General features: G+C 41.3%; 1 protein-coding gene across 1 annotated transcript in view; it reads left to right on the top strand.

Moving 5' to 3' along the window:
• Positions 1–24,041, top strand: part of LOC120999212 (titin homolog) — a 946,165-nt gene that overhangs the window by 800,866 nt on the left and 121,258 nt on the right. The window contains exons 75-77 of the mRNA XM_040430085.1: positions 15,283–15,324; positions 15,418–15,453; positions 15,672–15,710. Coding sequence (XP_040286019.1) covers positions 15,283–15,324; positions 15,418–15,453; positions 15,672–15,710 — 117 coding nt within the window. The remainder of the gene's footprint in view (positions 1–15,282; positions 15,325–15,417; positions 15,454–15,671; positions 15,711–24,041) is intronic.

Here is a 24,041-nt window from a genome sequence, read left to right as displayed (position 1 = left end):
GTGTCCTATAGGGTATTGTGACTGGCTTATTGATGTTTAGGGAAACCAAACAACAGTTCGGAAATTAGATAAAGGGTTATTGGATGGTGTTATGTTGGGTATATAATTTTTTGTGGCTGCCAGAGTTATACTGTCTGCCAAGCCACATTTTGAAGATCTGCTGCCAGCCTGCCCTCCCGCCCTGTTGGTTTAGTTGTCATGGTCACTTTAAAATTAGAAGGAGGGGTAAAGTCTTCCCTTTAACTGTGACTTTGACGGTGACCGCCCCTTTAACAGTGACTTTGACAGTGACCGCCCCTTTAACAGTGACTTTCAAGGTGAACAGTTTTTTAACTGTGAACTCCACAGCGCCCATCAGTTGGCAGTTAGGATTTAAGTGAAAGGCTGGCAGGCTTGTATTGACTAATACAGGTACATCCTAGAGAGCTGAGACCCCCGCAAGATTTCTTTCCAGGTAGCAAGGGATGTGTATACCAAGTTTCGTTCAAATCGAGGGTTGCATTTTTGAGTTTTTGCAGAACATACACACATACAGTGCTGCCCATAATTATTCATATCCCTGGCAAATTTTGACTTAAAGTTACTTTTATTCAACCAGCAAGTCATTTTTTGACGGGAAATGACATAGGTGTCTCCCAAAAGATAATAAGACAATTTTCCAAAAAAGATGGCGGAGACAGCACACCAAATGAAGTTGCTATTGAAGTTTTATTCGTGCAGTAGTACACATGATTACATTTACGGCTAATGCAACGTTTCGGGTCCTAATGCGGTACCCTTTGTCAAGCTTAAGCCTGGGTTGTGACAGGTATGGCTTAAGCTTGACGTTGCATTAGCCGTAAATGTAATCATGTGTACTACTGCACGAATAAAACTTCAATAGCAACTTCATTTGGTGTGCTGTCTCCGCCATCATTTTTGGAAAATTGTATACAAGACTCCTGGGGTGGAAGTAATTGATTGGAGACGGGCACCCATGAAAGCCCCATACACGAATGCTGTGGTTACTTTTGATTAAAAGATAATAAGACGATGTACAAGAGGCATTATTTTGGGGAAAAAAAACAATTTCTCAGCTTTTATTTACATTTGTAACAAATAACAAATATTTAGAAAAGGCTCCACCAGCAACCTACTGGAGCACAGCCTTTCAGTTTACCAGCTGAAAAAGAGGAATAAATTAATATAAATATAGGCTGGCTCTAGGTATTTTTGCTTTAAAATTTATTGATACATTCAATCACAACAGCCTGACTGTGTCAGTATCAGCATACATATATAGACAAAAATGTGTAAATAGGTATATAAGTGCAGGGCTCACGCACAAAACCTAAATAACCGGAGTACTCCTAGGAATAAGACCTAATGGCTAAAGTTGGGCTGCAAGGGGTATTCTGTTGGACCGCTCATATGTCCAAGCTTTCAAATGTCAATTTACCGTATAGTTGGAACCGGAGGTTCTGCTTTGTCCCAATTATATTTTCTCACAGAAGGACTCTGTCTTAGGATGTTGTCTGACAAAAATAGAAACCGCACTTGTTCCACTCAGTAGGGCTCCACTTACTTGTTGTTAGCGGAGCAAACCATCAGAGCCGCTCACTCAGCGTCCCACGTGTCCAGCCAGGTAGTCGATCGCTGGTTTGTGACGCAGGAGTCTGAACCGTCAGACCAGCGGAAGCTGGTACAGCTGAGTTGAACCGGTATTGTCTGAACTCGTCAGGTCAGGAAGAGTGAACAGGATTTACCTTGTATTTGCGGCAATGCCAGATATAGCAACACAATGTCAGTCCACTTGGTGAGTCCTTAGTAGATAAGATCTTTGCATCGGTGTGGGACGTCTTGTATATTTTAAAAACGATTGCACATGAAATAATTGAAGAAAGTCCTCTTGCGTTTTTTAAAAACCGCACTAATAGCCAGGTCTTAATACACACTAGACGCGTTTCGGAACCAAGTTCCTTCCTCAGTAGATAGGTGTATAATGCTGAATACAGACACAGGTTGTTACTTTATATACCCTGTTTGGATTTGTTAAAAAATATGGGTCGGATGGCGGACTGGGCTAAACTGCACAGCCGTAATCTTCACCTTTAATGACAGACACAATGACCGACCGCAAATATATTGCTAAAAGGCGTCCTACCATCATGTTATAATTATATATGTGTAGGATACACATTAAAAAATAAACAATAAAGCAATTGAAACAATTTGAAATGTAACATATGCTGGAACGGCTGGACTCTAATATTGAGTGGTTTGATGGAAAATATGGGTCGGTTTTTGGACTGAGCCATCACAGTCTCAGTCATTACTCTAAAGTACATAGATAATCAATAAATTCCAGCACGTTACTGCATAGGCTACATTATGCAGATACACATTTATTTCATATTAAATATAAATATACATAATAAAAATTGTTGATAAAAATACAATAATACTAATAATAAAAAAAAAAATAATAATAATGATAAAAAGTGATAATAAATTACATGCTGGGATATCTGGTATGTGGCTTTAGGGTGAGAGGGGAAGGGATGCAGGAGGGGTCAATGCGCTGAAAAACAGCCCGACATTGACTCCCCGTGTAAACCAACCCGTCTCCCCTATAGGAACCCGAAAATTTCAATTTCTGAGTTGAGACCTTGAGGCATCAAAGACCCAAACTCGAATATTTTCTTGGACTCCTGTCTGGACATTTTGGCCACAAAGTCGCCTCCTCTCCAGTCCTGTTTGACTGATTGGATAGCCACATAACTCATTTTGCTTGGATCACCTGCATGATATAATTTAAAATGCTTGGATAGAGGATGCGTTTCAGATTGTTTCTTGATATTATTAATGTGTTCAGATATTCTGGTCTTAAATACCCTTTTTGTACGGCCGATGTATTGCTTTGGGCATGGGCACTGAACAATGTAAATGACTGCCCTACTATTGCATGACAAAATTTCTTTGATTTCCCATTTGAAGTTGTTGGACGTTGATGTTATCTGTTTAATGTTTCTATCAAAGTGTGTCTGTCTACAATTTTGACAGCATCCACACCTGTAGAAACCTTTTAGGTTGGCCCATGGGGTTATCAATGATTTAGTTTGATATTTCCTTATTGTGGGAGCCACTTGTAGTCCCAAATTGGGACCCCGGTATACACTATTGGCGGATGTACCGGGAGTATAGGACCCAACAGTTTATCATCCTTTAGTAAATGCCAATGATTGTGAACAATATTACTCACCATTTTGTAATCTTTGTTGTATGGTAAGATTATTTTAGCTGCAATATCTGGTCCTTGAGTGGTGGTAAATACTCTTTTGGGTTTAAAAAATAGGGCTCTGTCAAGTTGTCTTACCCTTTGTATAGAGTTCTCCAATAATTTATTGGGGTACTCTTTTTGTAGGAACTGCATTTTCATGTTCAGTGCCTCTGCTTCGAACTGTCCATCCTCCGTACAATTCCTTCTTAAGCGCCTAAATTGGCTATAGGGGACATTCAAGAGCCATCTCGGAAGATGACAACTTGTGTTCAGAATAAAGCTATTTTTGGCCACATCTTTATGATAGGTGCTACAGGCAAAAGTTTCCTCTTTCTTTTCAATACGCAAATCCAGAAAGTTTACTGTATGTGGATCAATATTGGCTGTAAATTTCAAATTTAGTTTGTTAGTGTTTATGTTACTTATAAACTCCAACAAGGATGGATAGGATCCTCTCCAAATCAACAGAATATCATCTATATAGCGCCGCCATAGGACCAGGTCCGCTCCAAGCTTGGGAGTGATGGTATCTTGTTCCCAAGCTGCCATGAATAGATTGGCATAGCTCGGAGCGAACCTGGTACCCATGGCGGTGCCACTGGTCTGTAAATAAAAATTAGACCCAAATTGAAAATAGTTGTGGTTCAGCACAAAATTGATCCCATCCAGTATGAACTGGAGTTGCTCGATCGCCAAATTCCCTTTTTGTGACAGGATTTTGGACACTGCCTGTATGCCCTGATTGTGATTGATGCTTGTATACAAAGAACTCACGTCCAATGTAGCAAGCATCCAATCTGGGTGACAGTACATGTCTTCCAACATTTTCACTACTGTAGAAGTATCCCCAAGATACGAAGGGGTGTCTCTGACATAGGGTTGTAAAAACCTATCTAAATATTGAGATAGGTTGGATGTTAAAGATCCTATGCCAGAGACTATTGGCCTTCCAGGAGGGTTGACTGAATCCTTATGTATCTTGGGGATACAGTAGAAAATGGGTAATCTTTTTTGTGTGCCCAAGATGAAATTACATTCTGTATCGTTTAGAATTCCTGTTTCCTTTGCTTTATTGCACAACAATGTTAATTGTTTGCAATATAAATTTAAGGGATCCTCATGTAATTGAGTATAAGTTGTGCTATCAGACAACTGGTTCAAGCACTCTTTGTTATATTTTTCAGTGTCCAAGATCACAATCGCCCCTCCCTTGTCGGCTGGGCGTATTGTGATCTCCAAGTCTTTCTGTAATTGCTTAATTGCCTGTATTTCTTGTTGGGAAAGGTTTATATTTCCCTTTTGTTTTGGATTAAGTTTTCTTATATCAGCCTCAACGGCTCCTCTGAATGTAATCAGTTCTTTACTTAATTCCTGTTTGGGGTACATCCTGGATTTAAGTTTTACATCAACATGTTGATATTTGGTTGACACTATGTCAGGTTGATATACGCTGTTTTTCATAAAGTATTTTTTACAACATAGTTTCTTAATATATTTTTCAATAGCAATATATGAATCAAATTTGTTGAGTTTAGTGCTCGGGGCAAATTTTAACCCTTTTGACAGTAATGATTTTTGTGAAGGGGTTAATTCCCTTGTGCTCAAATTTATTACATTATCTCCTGTGATCTTTTGTTGCGGACCCTCGTTTGTTTCTGCTTCTTCGTGTTCTCTTTTGCGTGTGGTTGTGTTTAATTGTGTGAACGGGTTGTGTATCTGTGCCTGTGCTGTGAATATTTTTGGCCGCATATTCAGTGTTGGATCTAATTTTTGTGTTGCTACTGTCTGTTCTTTGAGTGACTCTAGTGGTGGATATACTTCCTTGGATAGGGAAAATGACCAAGGAATTTTCGGCTGAGGTGTCTGTTTTTCTGCAGTATTTTTGTGCTGTAGTGATTGTGAATAAGCCCCTTTCTGGTGCTGTTTTAAATACTGCTGATTTTGTTTGGGTTTGTGTTTTGTATATTCTTGTTTTTTTGATCTCGGACTTTTCCCTAAAAAAGACGGTGTAATGTAGGCTGCATTTGTTGTTGTATCTATGCCTGAATTGTTTTTGATTTTATTATCAGAGAGATTAGAACCATTTTTGGAATAGTTAGTAACTGGAATTATGGCATTTTTCTCCCCTATTATATTAGCGCCAGTTTTTATAGTGGAGATTTTTTGAGCATTCATCTGTTTTCTAGATGTAATTGCGAATTTTTTAATTTTTTTCTCAATAATCTCTTGCTCAATTTTATCTAATTTCATAAATAGTTCATTTTGGAGTTTTAGATATTCATCATCTTTCCTAAAGGTGTCCATAATTGCCCTTTTTTGTTTAATTAATTGCTCTAACTCAATTATTAATTCCTCCCTCCTTTGTATTACTAGTTGTACTAGTGCGGTGGACTGAATTTTGAAAAAACATTCCCATTGAGAATCAAATTTTTCCCCATACAGGTCTGAGGCTGGAGATTTAAATAGCGTCAGCCCTTGTGGGGTAATCCCTGCTTTTAAATAATGGGTTAACGATCTGACCTCCCACTGGTGCCTCAATTTTCGCATCAGCAGTTTTTCTAGTGTCTTAAATGTATCATACATGTTTGGTTGAGATATCCCCATATATTTGGGTGCATTATCTGAATTTTCAGAGAAGACAAATTTCTCAATAGTCTCCTCTTTTAACGCCATATATTGCCAAATATCCATTTTAAAATAAATAATCTAATAAATAGATTGTGTATTATTTTAAAATTGATATTTGGCAATATATGGCGTTAAAAGAGGAGACTATTGAGAAATTTGTCCTCTCTGAAAATTCAGATAATGCACCCAAATATATGGGGATATCTCAACCAAACATGTATGATACATTTAAGACACTAGAAAAAAAAAAATACTTTATGAAAAACAGCGTATATCAACCTGACATAGTGTCAACCAAATATCAACATGTTGATGTAAAACTTAAATCCAGGATGTACCCCAAACAGGAATTAAGTAAAGAACTGATTACATTCAGAGGAGCCGTTGAGGCTGATATAAGAAAACTTAATCCAAAACAAAAGGGAAATATAAACCTTTCCCAACAAGAAATACAGGCAATTAAACAATTACAGAAAGACTTGGAGATCACAATACGCCCAGCCGACAAGGGAGGGGCGATTGTGATCTTGGACACTGAAAAATATAACAAAGAGTGCTTGAACCAGTTGTCTGATAGCACAACTTATACTCAATTACATGAGGATCCCTTAAATTTATATTGCAAACAATTAACATTGTTGTGCAATAAAGCAAAGGAAACAGGAATTCTAAACGATACAGAATGTAATTTCATCTTGGGCACACAAAAAAGATTACCCATTTTCTACTGTATCCCCAAGATACATAAGGATTCAGTCAACCCTCCTGAAAGGCCAATAGTCTCTGGCATAGGATCTTTAACATCCAACCTATCTCAATATTTAGATAGGTTTTTACAACCCTATGTCAGAGACACCCCTTCGTATCTTGGGGATACTTCTACAGTAGTGAAAATGTTGGAAGACATGTACTGTCACCCAGATTGGATGCTTGCTACATTGGACGTGAGTTCTTTGTATACAAGCATCAATCACAATCAGGGCATACAGGCAGTGTCCAAAATCCTGTCACAAAAAGATAATTTGGCGATCGAGCAACTCCAGTTCATACTGGATGGGATCAATTTTGTGCTGAACCACAACTATTTTCAATTTGGGTCTAATTTTTATTTACAGACCACTGGCACCGCCATGGGTACCAGGTTCGCTCCGAGCTATGCCAATCTATTCATGGCAGCTTGGGAACAAGATACCATCACTCCCAAGCTTGGAGCGGACCTGGTCCTATGGCGGCGCTATATAGATGATATTCTGTTGATTTGGAGAGGATCCTATCCATCCTTGTTGGAGTTTATAAGTAACATAAACACTAACAAACTAAATTTGAAATTTACAGCCAATATTGATCCACATACAGTAAACTTTCTGGATTTGCGTATTGAAAAGAAAGAGGAAACTTTTGCCTGTAGCACCTATCATAAAGATGTGGCCAAAAATAGCTTTATTCTGAACACAAGTTGTCATCTTCCGAGATGGCTCTTGAATGTCCCCTATAGCCAATTTAGGCGCTTAAGAAGGAATTGTACGGAGGATGGACAGTTCGAAGCAGAGGCACTGAACATGAAAATGCAGTTCCTACAAAAAGAGTACCCCAATAAATTATTGGAGAACTCTATACAAAGGGTAAGACAACTTGACAGAGCCCTATTTTTTAAACCCAAAAGAGTATTTACCACCACTCAAGGACCAGATATTGCAGCTAAAATAATCTTACCATACAACAAAGATTACAAAATGGTGAGTAATATTGTTCACAATCATTGGCATTTACTAAAGGATGATAAACTGTTGGGTCCTATACTCCCGGTACATCCGCCAATGGTGTATACCCGGGCTCCCAATTTGGGACTACAAGTGGCTCCCACAATAAGGAAATATCAAACTAAATCATTGATAACCCCATGGGCCAACCTAAAAGGTTTCTACAGGTGTGGATGCTGTCAAAATTGTAGACAGACACACTTTGATAGAAACATTAAACAGATAACATCAACGTCCAACAACTTCAAATGGGAAATCAAAGAAATTTTGTCATGCAATAGTAGGGCAGTCATTTACATTGTTCAGTGCCCATGCCCAAAGCAATACATCGGCCGTACAAAAAGGGTATTTAAGACCAGAATATCTGAACACATTAATAATATCAAGAAACAATCTGAAACGCATCCTCTATCCAAGCATTTTAAATTATATCATGCAGGTGATCCAAGCAAAATGAGTTATGTGGCTATCCAATCAGTCAAACAGGACTGGAGAGGAGGCGACTTTGTGGCCAAAATGTCCAGACAGGAGTCCAAGAAAATATTCGAGTTTGGGTCTTTGATGCCTCAAGGTCTCAACTCAGAAATTGAAATTTTCGGGTTCCTATAGGGGAGACGGGTTGGTTTACACGGGGAGTCAATGCCGGGCTGTTTTTCAGCGCATTGACCCCTCCTGCATCCCTTCCCCTCTCACCCTAAAGCCACATACCAGATATCCCAGCATGTAATTTATTATCACTTTTTATCATTATTATTATTTATTTATTTATTTTTTATTATTTTTTTTATTTTTTTTATTTTTTTTATTTTTTTATTATTAGTTTTATTGTATTTTTATCAACAATTTTTATTATGTATATTTATATTTAATATGAAATAAATGTGTATCTGCATAATGTAGCCTATGCAGTAACGTGCTGGAATTTATTGATTATCTATGTACTTTAGAGTAATGACTGAGACTGTGATGGCTCAGTCCAAAAACCGACCCATATTTTCCATCAAACCTCTCAATATTAGAGTCCAGCCGTTCCAGCATATGTTACATTTCAAATTGTTTCAATTGCTTTATTGTTTATTTTTTAATGTGTATCCTACACATATATAATTATAACATGATGGTAGGACGCCTTTTAGCAATATATTTGCGGTCGGTCATTGTGTCTGTCATTAAAGGTGAAGATTACGGCTGTGCAGTTTAGCCCAGTCCGCCATCCGACCCATATTTTTTAACAAATCCAAACAGGGTATATAAAGTAACAACCTGTGTCTGTATTCAGCATTATACACCTATCTACTGAGGAAGGAACTTGGTTCCGAAACGCGTCTAGTGTGTATTAAGACCTGGCTATTAGTGCGGTTTTTAAAAAACGCAAGAGGACTTTCTTCAATTATTTCATGTGCAATCGTTTTTAAAATATACAAGACGTCCCACACCGATGCAAAGATCTTATCTACTAAGGACTCACCAAGTGGACTGACATTGTGTTGCTATATCTGGCATTGCCGCAAATACAAGGTAAATCCTGTTCACTCTTCCTGACCTGACGAGTTCAGACAATACTGGTTCAACTCAGCTGTACCAGCTTCCGCTGGTCTGACGGTTCAGACTCCTGCGTCACAAACCAGCGATCGACTACCTGGCTGGACACGTGGGACGCTGAGAGAGCGGCTCTGATGGTTTGCTCCGCTAACAACAAGTAAGTGGAGCCCTACTGAGTGGAACAAGTGCGGTTTCTATTTTTGTCAGACAACATCCTAACACAGAGTCCGTCTGTGAGAAAATATAATTGGGACAAAGCAGAACCTCCGGTTCCAACTATACGGTAAATTGACATTTGAAAGCTTGGACATATGAGCGGTCCAACAGAATACCCCTTGCAGCCCAACTTTAGCCATTAGGTCTTATTCCTAGGAGTACTCCGGTGATTTAGGTTTTGTGCGTGAGCTCCGCACTTATATACCTATTTACACATTTTTGTCTATATATGTATGCTGATACTGACACAGTCAGGCTGTTGTGATTGAATGTATCAATAAATTTTAAAGCAAAAATACTGTGAGCCAGCCTATATTTATTTACATTTGAGCAAAAAGTGTCCAGTCCAAAATTATTCATACCCTTCTCAATAATCAATAGAAAAGCCTTTATTGGCTACTACAGCAATCAAACGCTTCCTATAATTGCAGACCAGCTTTTTGCATGTCTCCACAGGTATTTTTGCCCATTCATCTTTAGCAATGAGCTCCAAAACTTTTAGGTTGGAGGGTCTTCTTGCCATCACACTGATTTTTAGCTCCCTCCACAGATTTTCAATTGGATTCAAGTCTGGACTTCAAAACGTTAATGTTGTTGTCTGGTAGCCATTTCTTCACCTCTTTTGCTGTGTGTTTTGGGTCATTGTCATGCTGAAATGTCCACTGGTGCCCAAGGCCAAGTTTCTCTGCAGACTGCCTGATGTTGTCGTTGAGAATCCTCATGTATTGCTCTTTTTTTATGGTGCCGTTTACTGTGATTATATTCCCTGGTCCATTGGCTGAAAAACACCCCCAAAGCATTAGGTTCCCACCACCATCTTTGACAGTGGGGATGGTGTTCATTGGGTTGAAGGCTTCTCCTTTTTTACGCCAAATAAAGGAAACATTATTGTGACCAAACAATTCAATTTTTGGTCACAATTTGTGTGTGCCTTATCTGGAGTAGTGGCGTCCTCCTTGGTCTGCATTGTGCAGTGTCCGTTGGATTGTCTGCCTTGAGACCTTGACACCAGCAGAGCTCAGATTCACCAGGATGGCCTTGGTGGTGATCCTTGGATTCTTTTCACCTCTCTAACTATCCTCCTGGCCAGCACAGGTGTCACTTTTGGCTTCCGACCACGTCCTCTCAGATTTTCCACAGTGCGGAACATCTTGTATTTTTTGCTAAAATGTAAATAAAAGCTGAGAAATGTTTTTTTTCCACAATAAGGCCTCTTGTACATCATCTTATTAACTTTTGGGAGATACCTATGTCATTTCCCATCAAAAAATTACTTGCTGGTTGAATAAAAGTAACTTTAAGTCAAAATTTGCCAGGGTTATGAATAATTATGGGCAGCACTGTACATACACACATACATACACACATACGTCCTTTTTTATATATATATATATATATATATATATATATATATATATATATATAAAATCTTGAATCCCATGCAAATTGTGTGGGGGATGTATGTAATGGTCGGGGACTTTGACCGGAATACTGAATGATGATTGCAGTTTATGTATATATAAACAAAAAGACCTATATATATTTATGTGTGTGTGAAATGTATGAAAACATCCGGTGACATCATACATCAGTACCGCGCTGTGTGTATAACTATATATATACAATCTCAGTGAGGTGGAGATGTATGATGTAACCGGAAGATTTTGTACATGTCACACCAGGTATTAAGTAATCATTTGAAAAGGGATGAAATGCAGATGTAGTAGAGTTAACACACATGCTTTATGAGTCGTGTTATGTATGGAAAGCGCTGAACGATAAAGATGCAAGCATATAATCCAAATTTTTTTATTATACAAATATTAAAAAAAAAATCATCTACAAAAAAGCAAAAAGTAGTTACGTCTTTGAAGGGGAAATATTAGATTTAATGTTACCGTTATAGGGTCGGATTGTATTGCGATTGTATGTGTGTGAGGTCTGAGCAATCAGATATTGGCCAGATAAGCTGCGATGTACCTGTCTAGTTAAGTGACGGTGCAGTATTGGGTGTACTGCTGGTTCGCTCCCCATGGTGCACCCAGGGTAATGCTAAATGAACCAGCAAATCCTTTTGGTCCGACAAAAAAAGCTCATGGACATAAAATTAAATCTATATATATTGTGTGTGTGGTATATATTGCATGGCAGGAAAATGGACGTGCTATGTGCATGTGATAGATATTTATCTGCTGTCCATACATACATGCTACTGACATAGTGCTGCGAAGTAACAAGAATACTCAGTGCACCAATCAGTAGTATCTACTATTGGGGGAGGAGGGGGGGAGCGGGCGGCGGAGGAAAAAAATAATAAAAAAATGGTATCATTGTAGTTCTTATTCGCATACACAAATATTTAGCAACACTCGATCTACAGTACATATAAATAATTTATACATAGATCAAGTGTTGCAAAATATTGTTTGCCATTAGTGCAATATGTAATAAAATACAGTGCTGTAATGCAATATTACTTACAGTGAGAAGACATTCTTCTTCTTTTTGAAAGAGAATTCACACCATTTTCTATATACGATTTTTATTTCAGGCAGACTGCCAAAACTCCACTAGTAGCCAAAGCGAAAGCGAAACCAGAGCACATAACACGTGACACGATTACTTAAGATCGGGTCCTCACGCGATCTTTCATAACGTTCCCGATTCCAATATAAGGATTGATTCCACCCTGCTTCTTGCTATATAGCGAATATTCGAAAAAACTAATGTAGAATAGATCAATTTAGCTAATATAGTGCTATAATCTTCTTTTTCTGGTGATGGATCATGTGACGGACCATGTGATGAACGTAGTGACGTCATCAAAGGTCCAATTCCTCACACAACAAGAAAGAAGAGATGCCGGCTGCGCAAACAAGTGGATTAAGGTGAGTTAATTTTTATTTTTTATTTTTTTAACCCCTCCAGCCCTATTGTACTATGCATTCTGTATTCAGAATGCTATTATTTTCCCTTATAACCATGTTATAAGGAAAAATAATAATGATCGGGTCCCCATCCCGATCATCTGCTAGCAACCGTGCGTTTTTCACGCAGCCCCATTCACTTCTATGGGGCCTGCGTTGCGTGAAAAACGCACAAAATAGAGCATGCTGCGATTTTCATGCAACACACAAGTGATGCGTGAAAATCACCGCTCATGTGCACAGCCCCATAGAAATGAATGGGTCCGGATTCAGTGCGGGTGCAATGCGTTCAACTCACGCATTGCACCCGCGCGGAAAACTCGCCCGTGTGAAAGGGGCCTAATAGTTGCAACTTTTTTTCTCTTCTGAACTTCACATTTAAAAAAAATTAAGACTCTTAAAAAAAAGATTATAGCTAAATTGCTCTATGTTTGTATTTAGCGAATATTTACTATATTACTATATATTCCTGTTTTGGAATATGACGAATATTCAGAAAAACGAATATATAGCAATATAGCGAATATATTAATTATTTAGAACATTCGCCTTTTTTTTTTCAACCTGTACAGTTGTTCGGCATACTCCTCCCTGACAAACGTCCACGTCACCATGGGAACGCCTGTGGGTTAGAATATACCATCGGAAGTGAGTTTTCCCGATCTCAGGGAAAACTCATATCTGATAGTATATTCTAACCCACAGGTGTTCCCATGGTGACAGGGACGCTTGTCGGGGAGGAGTATGCGAACAACTGTACAGATTGGGAAAAAAATAAAAGACGAATATTCAAAATAACGAATATATTTGCTATATTTTCGTTTTTTAAATATTCTGCAATTTTTTTTCCATATGAAAACATGATTCCTTCCTGCTCAAGTTGCTTGTGGGCCAATGACTAATTTCAGATGTTCAAAAATTACGAATATTCGATATAGCGAATATATAGCACTATATTCAAAATATTCGCAAATTTGCGAAGTTGCGATATTCGATAAAAAAATTCATTATTCAAATATTCGCGCTCAACACTAGACATTACCAGTGCCACATCTGCAGTGTAACGTGTGCACTTAAAAATTTTATTTGTGACATACAGTGTACTTTTTCAATAGACGGTGTCCACTTCTGACAGTGACATTATCAGTGCCACATATACAGTGTAACGTGTGAGCATAGAATTTTTATCTGTGACATACAGTGTACTTTTTCCGTAGACGCTGCGGACAGTGACATAACTGGTGGTACCTCTCCTGTATAACGTTTCCTTATCCAAAGAAACCTGTGACTTTCCCTGTATTTTTTATTAGATGCTGGTGACAGCATTGACATTATCTGCGGGATATCTCTTGTGTGACGTTTCCACATCCCAAATACCTTTTTAAATTTGTTTGCCCATACACTTCCAAATCTTCAGGCACTGTACGTGTGACATACTTTCAAGCATATATAACATTTAATATGAATAAGGTGAGCAGTAAGGGACGGTGAAGTGGCCGTGCTGCTGATGCTGCACGCAGAGGCCGTGACCCTGGGCGCGGTGAAACTGTGCCTGCTGCCAGAACACAAGAAAAACAATGATTAGCAATACCTAGCATCATTTCCCAGTCTGCAGGGCGGCACAGGACACCAGTCAGACCAGTGCGACCAGGTGGTCAGTTGGATTGCAGCAGATAATGCTTCCAGTGGGTTAAGCACCACCCTGTCTTCCACCAAGTGCAGTCTCAGTAGCCAAGAGTCTGCTCAACACAATCCTTACCCTGATCCTCCTTCTTCCCACCATAGAGAGTGTGATCCCACACTCGGATATTCCGAGGACCTCTTTTCAGCACCATTCCTTGATTTGGCCCTCTCGCCAAACACACTTAAAGAGGGACAGATCTTGCGCCCTGATTCCCAAACTCTTGATCATCCACAGTCACAAGAAGATGACGGTGGGGAACGGCAATTACTGTTTAATGAGGTGGATGATGATGAGACACAGTTGACAACAAGTCAAACGCAATTACTGTCTCAAGAGGTTGATGATGAGGATGGGACACAATTGTCAATAACTGAGGTTGTGGTTAGGTCAACAAGTCAGGAGGATGAGCAGAGTGAGGAAGTGGAAGAGGACGTGGTGGACGATGAAGTCACTGACCCAACCTGGGAAGGTGGAAAGCCGAGCGAGGACAGCAGCACAGAGGGGGATGGATCTTCAGCACCGCAACAGGCTGGAAGAGGCAGTGGGGTGGCAAAAGGGAGAAGGTGGGCCACACCAAACAGGCCCACAACTGTTCCACGGAGCACTCCTTTGCGGAAATCTCCTTTGCCAAGGGGAAGGTGTTCCACAGTATGGCGCTTTTTTGAGGAAAGTGCGGACGACAAACGAATAGTAGTTTGCAACCTGTGCCATACCAAAATGAGCCGTGGCGTGAACACTAGCAACCTCACCACCACCAGCATGCTCCGCCACATGGCATCCAAGTACAGTAATAAGTGGGACGACAACACTAATAATATAATAATGCATGCAGTGCATTTTTTTCCTATTAGCAATCAGTAGGAACATCTTTGTGTGCTTTGTATATACGGTATTTAGAGATACAAAGAATTACAGTGCAGGCCCATAGGATGTGCTGGGCAACATTTTATGTTACCTGCTGAAGAAAATTACCCTGAGCATTAACTGAGTGACACCTTTCCACTTTTTTAAAGAAAAAAACTGTTGAAATCTAAATAAAAAGTGGATATATCATCTTGTACAGTGCTGTAGAATATGTTGGCAATTAAAAGCCAACAGACAAACTTATATATAATATATAATATAATATAATAATATATAATTCCTAAATCTTAAGCTTACAAGAGTGATTAATTTAATAGCTTTTTATTGAGGAATTGCTTATATAGTGGCTGATATTTTATGTAAAGTAGTGTCACTATAGCTGAACCTGTTTATTTGATTTAGCTGCAAAAAACATCACCGAAGACAAATCTAAGAAAAAGACAGGTAACAAAGAATTATGTTTTACTTTTTATACTTTGAATTGTTTTGTGAATGAATATATTAATTTTGCATTCTGTTTTATTTTCATGTAATTAGCCACAATAGCTGAAGAGAAACCTGCAAAGACAGAAGGTATTTTATTAAATACCAGTTGCAGTACAATGAAAGGACTCTTTTATCAAATAAGTGAAGCCAATTAGCCAACTAGAGACAATTTATATTTGTTTTTGTAGACATGTTTAATATTAATGCATGGAAGTGACCATATTAGTTATTTCTATGTGATAACTGCATTGCTCTGTTCATTAGATGCACTTTAATTAATAGATTCATTGTTTTTATAATTGCAGCAAATGTGACAGACATGAAAGGAAAAGAGAAAGTCAAAGGTATCTTACATTGACTTTTTATAAAAGACTACATTTTCTCAGCATGACATTACGTTCAGTAAATTCATGCACAAGTGACCTGTATAAATAAAGTTTTGTGTAGCCTTTTTAACATGTTGTATTAGCCTTTTCAACTACATTCATCCAATAACACACACACACAAAGGCACATATACAGTATGTTCATTCACATGGTCTGTGAAGTATATAGTATGAAAAGCTATTCACACGTTTACATTTAAACTGGCTTCCTGGTAGTTTATTGTGTTCAATGGAAGAAAGAAAGAAATTACACAGCTAGTAGTTAGCTTTGCGAGTTGGCTTAATTTCTGATCATATATTTTTCATAATATTTTTGTTACATGTTTATGACGGCAGCCATCTTGCATCTTAATCAGCTGTAGAAATGAGTGTTACATTTGGCAACAGGACATAAATGAAATATAAAACAGTCTCAAAACTCAAGTACAAAATGATCCACTAAGTTCTATGAGAGCATGCCAGCGGTGATGTTGATGCAAATAATTTTATTGAACATATATGCAAAAAAATACAATACAAAATTTTAAAACACAGAAGGGAAGTACAGACAAGTGTGGATGATGCCCTGTGAAAAAGCCAGAGAGCGAAACGGTCGTCGGGTTGTTCCCCCTAGGCCAGGTTGGTTGTAGTGTTTCTATGTAATGTACATGCCTTTAAATGCTGCTTTTGTGACCGTCGGTACCCTAACTGTGCTGCATACCATTGATGCTCTTGGATCTCCTCAGTCTCCCAGATTGGCATTTTCCACCTGAGATGTGATTTTGTTTCCACTGAGGTGACCCAACTTGGAGTTTTCTTGATACAGTGTTGTGTTTATTGACATAACTTTGGACAAATTCATTGTCATTATCACTTTTGATTTGATCTTTTATTGTTTGCAGCATGGTTGCTGGGGTTTCCGATGTAACACATGAGCAGTGGCAACTTAATACTATTATGCACTGATATATATACCGGCCATAGGGGGTATTTTTTCATCCACACTTGTCTGTACTTCCCTTCTGGGTTTTAAAATTTTGTATTGTATTTTTTTGCATACAGTAGGTGTTTCTGACATTGTGTTTTTAGCACGACAGCGTCGCGCTGATACTCGGCCGAGATCTCGCACTCACTGGGATAGTGACAGCACATCCCAGCAAGCGCGTCATAGAAGCGACGGGAGATCCGACTTGGATTCCCGCCAATTCTACACGTGTGCGGCGTTTGTTATGAATCCTGAGGGGGAAGTCCCCGCCGGATTTTAAATAAAAATCCGGCCTGGGTCCCGCCCTCAGGAGCATACCGGGCCCTTAGGTCTGTTATGGGTTGTAAGGAGAGCCCCCCCCTACGCCGAAAAAAACGGCGTAGGGGGTCCCCCTACAATCCATACCAGACCCGTATCCAAAGCACGCTACCCGGCCAGCCAGGAAGGGGGGGGGGACGAGCGAGCGCCCCCCCCCCCCCCCTCCTGAGCCGTACCAGGCTGCATGCCCTCAACATGGGGGGTTGGGTGCTCTGGGGCAGGGGGCGCACTGCGGCCCCCCCACCTCAGAGCACCCTGTCCCCATGTTGATGAGGACAGGGCCCCTTCCCGACAACCCTGGCCGTTGGTTGTCGGGGTATGCGGGCGGGAGGCTTATCGGAATCTGGGAGCCCCCTTTAATAAGGGGGCCCCCAGATACCGGCCCCCCACCCTAAGTGAATGAGTATGGGGTACATCGTACCCCTACCCATTCACCTGCAAGAAAAGTGGTAAAAACACAAATAAACCACACAGTGTATTAAAATATTTTATTTTTCTGCTCCGGAGGCCGCCCCCTGTCTTCTTTATTAGCTCTTTTACCAGGGGGGGGCTCTTCTTCTTCCGATATCCCGACGGGTCTTCTCCGCTATCCGGGGGGTCTTCTCAACTCTCCGGGGTTCTCCTTCTGTCTTCTCCTTCTGTCTTGTTGTCTCCTTCTGTCTTCTGTCTCCGGGGTTCTCCTTCTGTCTTCTCCTTCTGTCTTGTTGTCTCCTTCTGTCTTCTCCTTCTGTCTTGTTGTCTCCTTCTGTCTTCTGTCTCCGGGGTTCTCCTTCTGTTTTCGCCTCTCTCTGTTGTTGACTCGGCGCACCCCGGTTCTTCGTCTCGCGAGACTCGGCGCACCCCGATTCTTCGTCTCGCGAGACGTCTCGCGAGACGAAGAATCGGGGTGCGCCGAGTCTCGCGAGACGAAGAACCGGGGTGCGCCGAGTCAACAACAGAGAGAGGCGAAAACAGAAGGAGAACCCCGGAGACAGAAGACAGAAGGAGACAACAAGACAGAAGGAGAAGACAGAAGGAGAACCCCGGAGAGTTGAGAAGACCCCCCGGATAGCGGAGAAGACCCGTCGGGATATCGGAAGAAGAAGAGCCCCCCCTGGTAAAAGAGCTAATAAAGAAGACAGGGGGCGGCCTCCGGAGCAGAAAAATAAAATATTTTAATACACTGTGTGGTTTATTTGTGTTTTTACCACTTTTCTTGCAGGTGAATGGGTAGGGGTACGATGTACCCCATACTCATTCACTTAGGGTGGGGGGCCGGTATCTGGGGGCCCCCTTATTAAAGGGGGCTCCCAGATTCCGATAAGCCTCCCGCCCGCATACCCCGACAACCAACGGCCAGGGTTGTCGGGAAGGGGCCCTGTCCTCATCAACATGGGGACAGGGTGCTCTGAGGTGGGGGGGCCGCAGTGCGCCCCCTGCCCCAGAGCACCCAACCCCCCATGTTGAGGGCATGCAGCCTGGTACGGCTCAGGAGGGGGGGGGGGGCGCTCGCTCGTCCCCACTCCCTTCCTGGCTGGCCGGGGTAGCGTGCTTTGGATACGGGTCTGGTATGGATTGTAGGGGGACCCCCTACGCTGTTTTTTTCGGCGTAGGGGGGGCTCTCCTTACAACCCATAACAGACCTAAGGGCCCGGTATGCTCCTGAGGGCGGGACCCAGGCCGGATTTTTATTTAAAATCCGGCGGGGACTTCCCCCTCAGGATTCATAACAAACGCCGCACACGTGTAGAATTGGCGGGAATCCAAGTCGGATCTCCCGTCGCTTCTATGACGGCTCTGTCTCCATCGCGGCAAGCCAGCTCGGCGCTGGCTCCCGCGATGGGGCTCGTATGTGCTCAATCTCGCCGAGAAATACAGCGAGATTGACACAAAATCGGGTTCACCTACTGTATATGTTCAATAAAATTATTTGCATTAACATCACCGCTGGCGTGCTGCGCATTTATAGGAGTTTATGAATTTGTGGCCGTGCGGTGCACATTTTGGCTGGCGACAGCCATTCTTTTGGAGTTAATTAAGTTCTATGAGAGTGTTGCGGGAGAGGAGGAAGCTCGAACTAAACTGTGTCTATCTTCTATACTCAATGGCATGATCCTGTTCTGTCTACCTTTTACATTATAATAGAGATGTTACCTTTCTTTGTAATAAGGTCCTTTAGTGATAATGCAATGATTGCTGAGAAGTGATCTCTACAGAGCAGGAAGGTTGAGTCTATTCTGATGGCTTAGTGGTCAGAGTGAAAATACTTGTTGATTTTATTAGGTTTTTTGAACATAAATAGTGACATGGAAAAATGAAAAAAAATTATAATAACTTTAATATCCAAAACTAGCTAAATAAAATTATACTCATTTTTATTTTATTTTTTAATTCAACAACTTTATTAGTATACAAAGGAGTAAAAAATGCACACATCAGACAGTTAACTTAATATAATTAACTTACTCCATTTTTAGAATTATTACACCTTCCATCATTGAGCCCGGCAAATTCCCCTCCGCCTCCGATTCAACAAAGACCTCCAGGAGTTTAGGAAAAAATTACCTCCCTGTATTTGCTATAAAATTCATATGGAAGTCCGTCTGAACCGGGGGCGGAATTGGTCGAGCACAATTTAATTGCCCCTTCAAACTCCTGAATAGAGAAATCAGCCTCAAGTGCCTTTTTCTGGGGACCCGTAATAGTAGGAAAGACGATATCATCCAGATAAGAATCCATCCTTTCCTCCGTGATCTCACCATCGGCTGTATAAATGTCAGAGAAATAATCAAGAAAAGCCTCCTCTATGGAGTCTTGGCCAGTCACGGTCTTCCCGTTGGCCAGACGTATATTGTCTATGTTCTTTTTAGGATCCTGACTTGCGATCACTCTGGAATGGAGTTTCCCTGGTCGCCCCGACTCTGTAAAGTGTTTTTGACCCTTGAAAAATAAGCTGTGTTGAGCCTTTTCCAACAGAAAGTTGGCATATGCTTGTGTAGACTTCTGCATTATTTCCCTATTTTCCTCTGAATGATTTATACAGAAAGTTTGTGTTGCTAAGGAGGCTTGTTTTTTTAGGTTTTCCTCATTTACCCCATATTCCTTTCTCAGATTTGCGATACTACTAACCATTATTCCCCTCATATAGGCCTTTAAAGTATCCCATACCACCTGAATCCTAGTAGACCCATGATTAGACTCCCAAAATTGATCAATTTCCCCATGTATTGTATCATGGTTCTTTATTATTGACAACCAATAGGGATTCAATCTAAAGGGAGGCCTTACTATTTGTTTATCATGGGTCAAGCAAAACTCAAGGAATAATGGCAGGTGGTCTGAAAATGACCTAGTTTCATATTTCATTCGTTTTACATGTCGTACATATTTTTTATTGATCAAAGCATGGTCTATTCTGGACATGGATTTCCCTAATTTATTAATACATGAGAAAACCCTTTTTCCCCGGCCCAGACTTCCCCAGACGTCTTCAAACCCAGCCTCAGAGCAAAACCGTTCCAAGGGAGACCCCTGGACGGTGGCCCCTCCTTCGACACCCATAGAAACCCTATCTGTCACCGGGTTGATCACACAGTTAAAGTCACCAATAATCAAAGTCGGGCATTCTGGCCATTTATCCATAAATGTTAACAGGGAATTAAGAACTGAAAAGGAAAAAGGAGGTGGAATATAGACAAAGGCCAGAATACACCTCTTCCCGGCCAACCTACAATATAAGAATACAAATCTCCCCTGTTGGTCAACAGATGATGCCTCCCCCACAAATTCAATTGTTTTATGAACAAACACTGTCACTCCCCTAGAGTGACTGGAAAAGGTAGAGTGGTACGTGTGGGCAGCCCATCCCCTGGTGGCCAACTTAGAGGTCTCCCAGGTAAGATGTGTTTCGGTCAGACATACAATTGATGGGAGATGTATGCGCATCCAGTCAAAAACCACTTGTCTCTTTCTTTTATCTCCTAGACCCCTAACATTCCAAGTGATAATTCTGATAGGCATTAAGCATAAACATTAAGGGGGAAAGAAAGAAGAAAAAAAAAAAAAAACCTTCCCCACACTAGACGCATCGCAGCCAATCCAACCCCAATCCCTCCCAATCCCCCTCCTCCAAACCAAGTAATCCACTGCTGTTGCAGCAGATCTCTCACCTATGACCATCCCCCACCCCGTCTGCTCGGCACCTCCCCGCTATTTAATCCAAAAAAAAAGAAAAAAAGAAAAAAGGACAAAGAATGTTGACTGCAAGTTCTTATTCTCCTCAAAGCCCTAGATAAATAGATCAAATGTTCTTTTGTTCGAGCAAATCCATGGCTCTGTCCGGCGTATCAAAAAAAGAGTTGAATCATTGAAGATAATCCGTAATTTGGCCGGAAAAATAAGTGAATATTTAATTTTCCTTTCTCTTAGAATCTTTTTCACATTAGTAAACGAGCACCTTTTTTCTTGCACTTCTTTTGAAAAGTCTGAGAAAAAGGCCAGTCTATTTCCTTCATATAACACAGAAGGACATTCCCTCGCCCTTCTTAGTACCATATCTCTATCTCTTGAACTAAGCATTTTAGCAAGAAATGTCCGTGGTTGTCCCCCCGGAATAATTTTACCACCTGGTACCCGATGCGCTCTTTCTACCAAGAAGTGTTCTCTCCCAAAATTTTCCACGGTCATCGTCTGTAAAAAATTGGGCGGGGTTGTTGTCTTCCGCACCCTCTGGAATTCCCATGATCCTCACGTTATATCTCCGTGATCTATCTTCCAGCTCCACCACCTTTCCTTAAGGAGATTGACGTCTGACTTCAGAGAGGACATCACTAAGTTAATTTTCTCAGAGTCATTCTGTATAGTAGCCACCGAACTTTCTACTTTACCAACTCTTTCTCGGATTTTAGACAGATCATCTCTGATCAAACTCACATCGGCCTGGATTGCCCCAAGTTGGAATGTAATGGCCTGTATCAAGTCCCCATTTTGTTTCACCGCTGTTAATATCTCTTTTAATGGGAAGGGGTTGGTATCAAGGGTGTCTTCTATCTCTGTGTCTTCCTCCCTTTGATGGTAGCGGGAGTCTTTTTGTGACTCTAGTTCAGGCCCCTCAGGGTTGTCAGTTTTTTTAGTAATACTGCTTGTCTCCTTTTGCGCACCCCTAGTATTAACCCTTGGGGACCTCAGGAATTGATCTATTTTAGGACCTTTATAGGGTTTAGTAGCTGATTTCTGACCAGAGAGGTCCGCCTACTGGTCTTTGGAGCCATTCCTCTTTTATTTAAATTTTTTTTTATTTATTTTTTATGCTTTTTTTTTTTTAATTTTTAATTTTCTTTCCTTTAATCTCTTCTTTCCCTTCCTTCCCCTTCTGTTTCAGACCATACAGTAATTAATAAACTTTAGTTAATTAGATGGATGGTTAGTTGATTAATTCAGTAATAAAGGCAGAAAAACAGTATGTTTGTGTTCTTTAGTTAGTTCAATGGATGATTAAATATTGGATTCAGTAGTGAGCACAAAAAAAGACAAAAAAGAAAAAAAAAACAGTGGAACAATCTCACCAGACTTCTCCATCCTTTTTCTCCTTTCCTCTTCCTCTCCTTTTTTTCTTTTTTTCTTTTATTTTTCCTTCCTTTCCCCTCTTTTCTTTCTTTTCCTTTTTTTCTTTCTTTTTCCGGCCTTCAGTCCGCCCAGCTGGGGGGTAGGAAGGGTGGTATCACAGGATTTAGGGATCCCAAGGACCGCGCAGCGGGAAATCACCGGCAGAAGCAGTCGCCCGGGCCCAAGCTCCACTCACAGGAATAAACGCTCGGGGTGCAGCAGGAGACCATCCAGAGGGAAGGATCCAGCACCCCCCCAGCCACTGGCACACCGACAACCCAGGAGGCTCCAAGAAACGGGCCCAGGGAGACAAGGCGACAGAGGACCCAACAGCCCAGGCCAGTTCCGCTCCCCGCCAGCAAAGAAGGCAATAGCAGGAGACAAGAAGCCAGAGCCGCCAACAGCCAGCGAAACGGGTCCGGTCCAGGCAGGGGAAAGAGGGCAACGCCATCAAGAGACCAGACTCCAGCGACCCCCAAGCAGCCCGCAAACCAAGCGCACAACCAGAGCAGGGAAGCACAGCCAGAGCGAGGAAGCCGGTCTGAAGCGCCCAAGCAGGAAAGTAGAGTCAGTCCCAGGCAGCGCCAGTCAAGCGGCACAAGGAAGGCAAACGAAGAGACCAGACAGGCACTGGAGACCGAGCAAGAAAGCAGGAAAGCCGGACCGGAGAGCAGGGACGCCACAGTCAGGAGGAAGCAATCAGCGGGGCAGCCGAGCAGCGAGAGGAGGAGACGGCGGGACCTCTCATTTCATCACGTCATAAAATTATACTCATTGACAAAAAAAATGACCCCATAGAGACATGCAAGATTGCTACTAAACTTTGCATGCAGTTATATCTTAGGTAGATATGTGAATCCGCCCCTTCTACCCATCCACGTTGAACAGATGGAATAAAACTTCCATGAGTACTACCCTCTGCAGCGGAGGCAACCGTTTCCTGCTCCTCCTCATCATCATTCAATTTGCGAAGAAGACGAGGGTGCTCTGGCTATCACCTTGTGTACTGTCTTCCCCAATTTCCACCTCTTCCACATGCAAAGCGTCGTCCTTAATTGTGAGCAGCGAGCGTTTGAGTAGACACAGAAGTGGGATGGTTACACTGATAATAGCGGCATCGCTGCTCACCATCTGTGTTGATTCCTCAAAGTTTCTTAAAACCTCACAGAGGTCAGACATCAATGCCCACTCGTCGCTTATGAAGAGCGGAAGCTGACTGGAAAGGCGATGACCATGTTGCAGCTGGTATTCCACTACTGTCCTCTGATGCTCACAAAGCATGGCTAACATGTTGAACGTGGAGTTCCAGTGTGTGCTCACGTCGCACAACAGTCGGTGAGCTGGCAATTTGGGGTAGGCTTTGAGAAACCGCTGAACAACCTAGTTGAACACGTGGGCTAGGCATGGTATGTCTGTGAGCTTGC

Source organism: Bufo bufo, chromosome 4 (genome assembly GCF_905171765.1).
Source record: "Bufo bufo chromosome 4, aBufBuf1.1, whole genome shotgun sequence".
Lineage (NCBI taxonomy): Eukaryota > Metazoa > Chordata > Amphibia > Anura > Bufonidae > Bufo > Bufo bufo.
The sequence above is the reverse complement of the archived record's forward strand: the minus strand, read 5'-3'. Positions and strand labels throughout refer to the sequence as shown.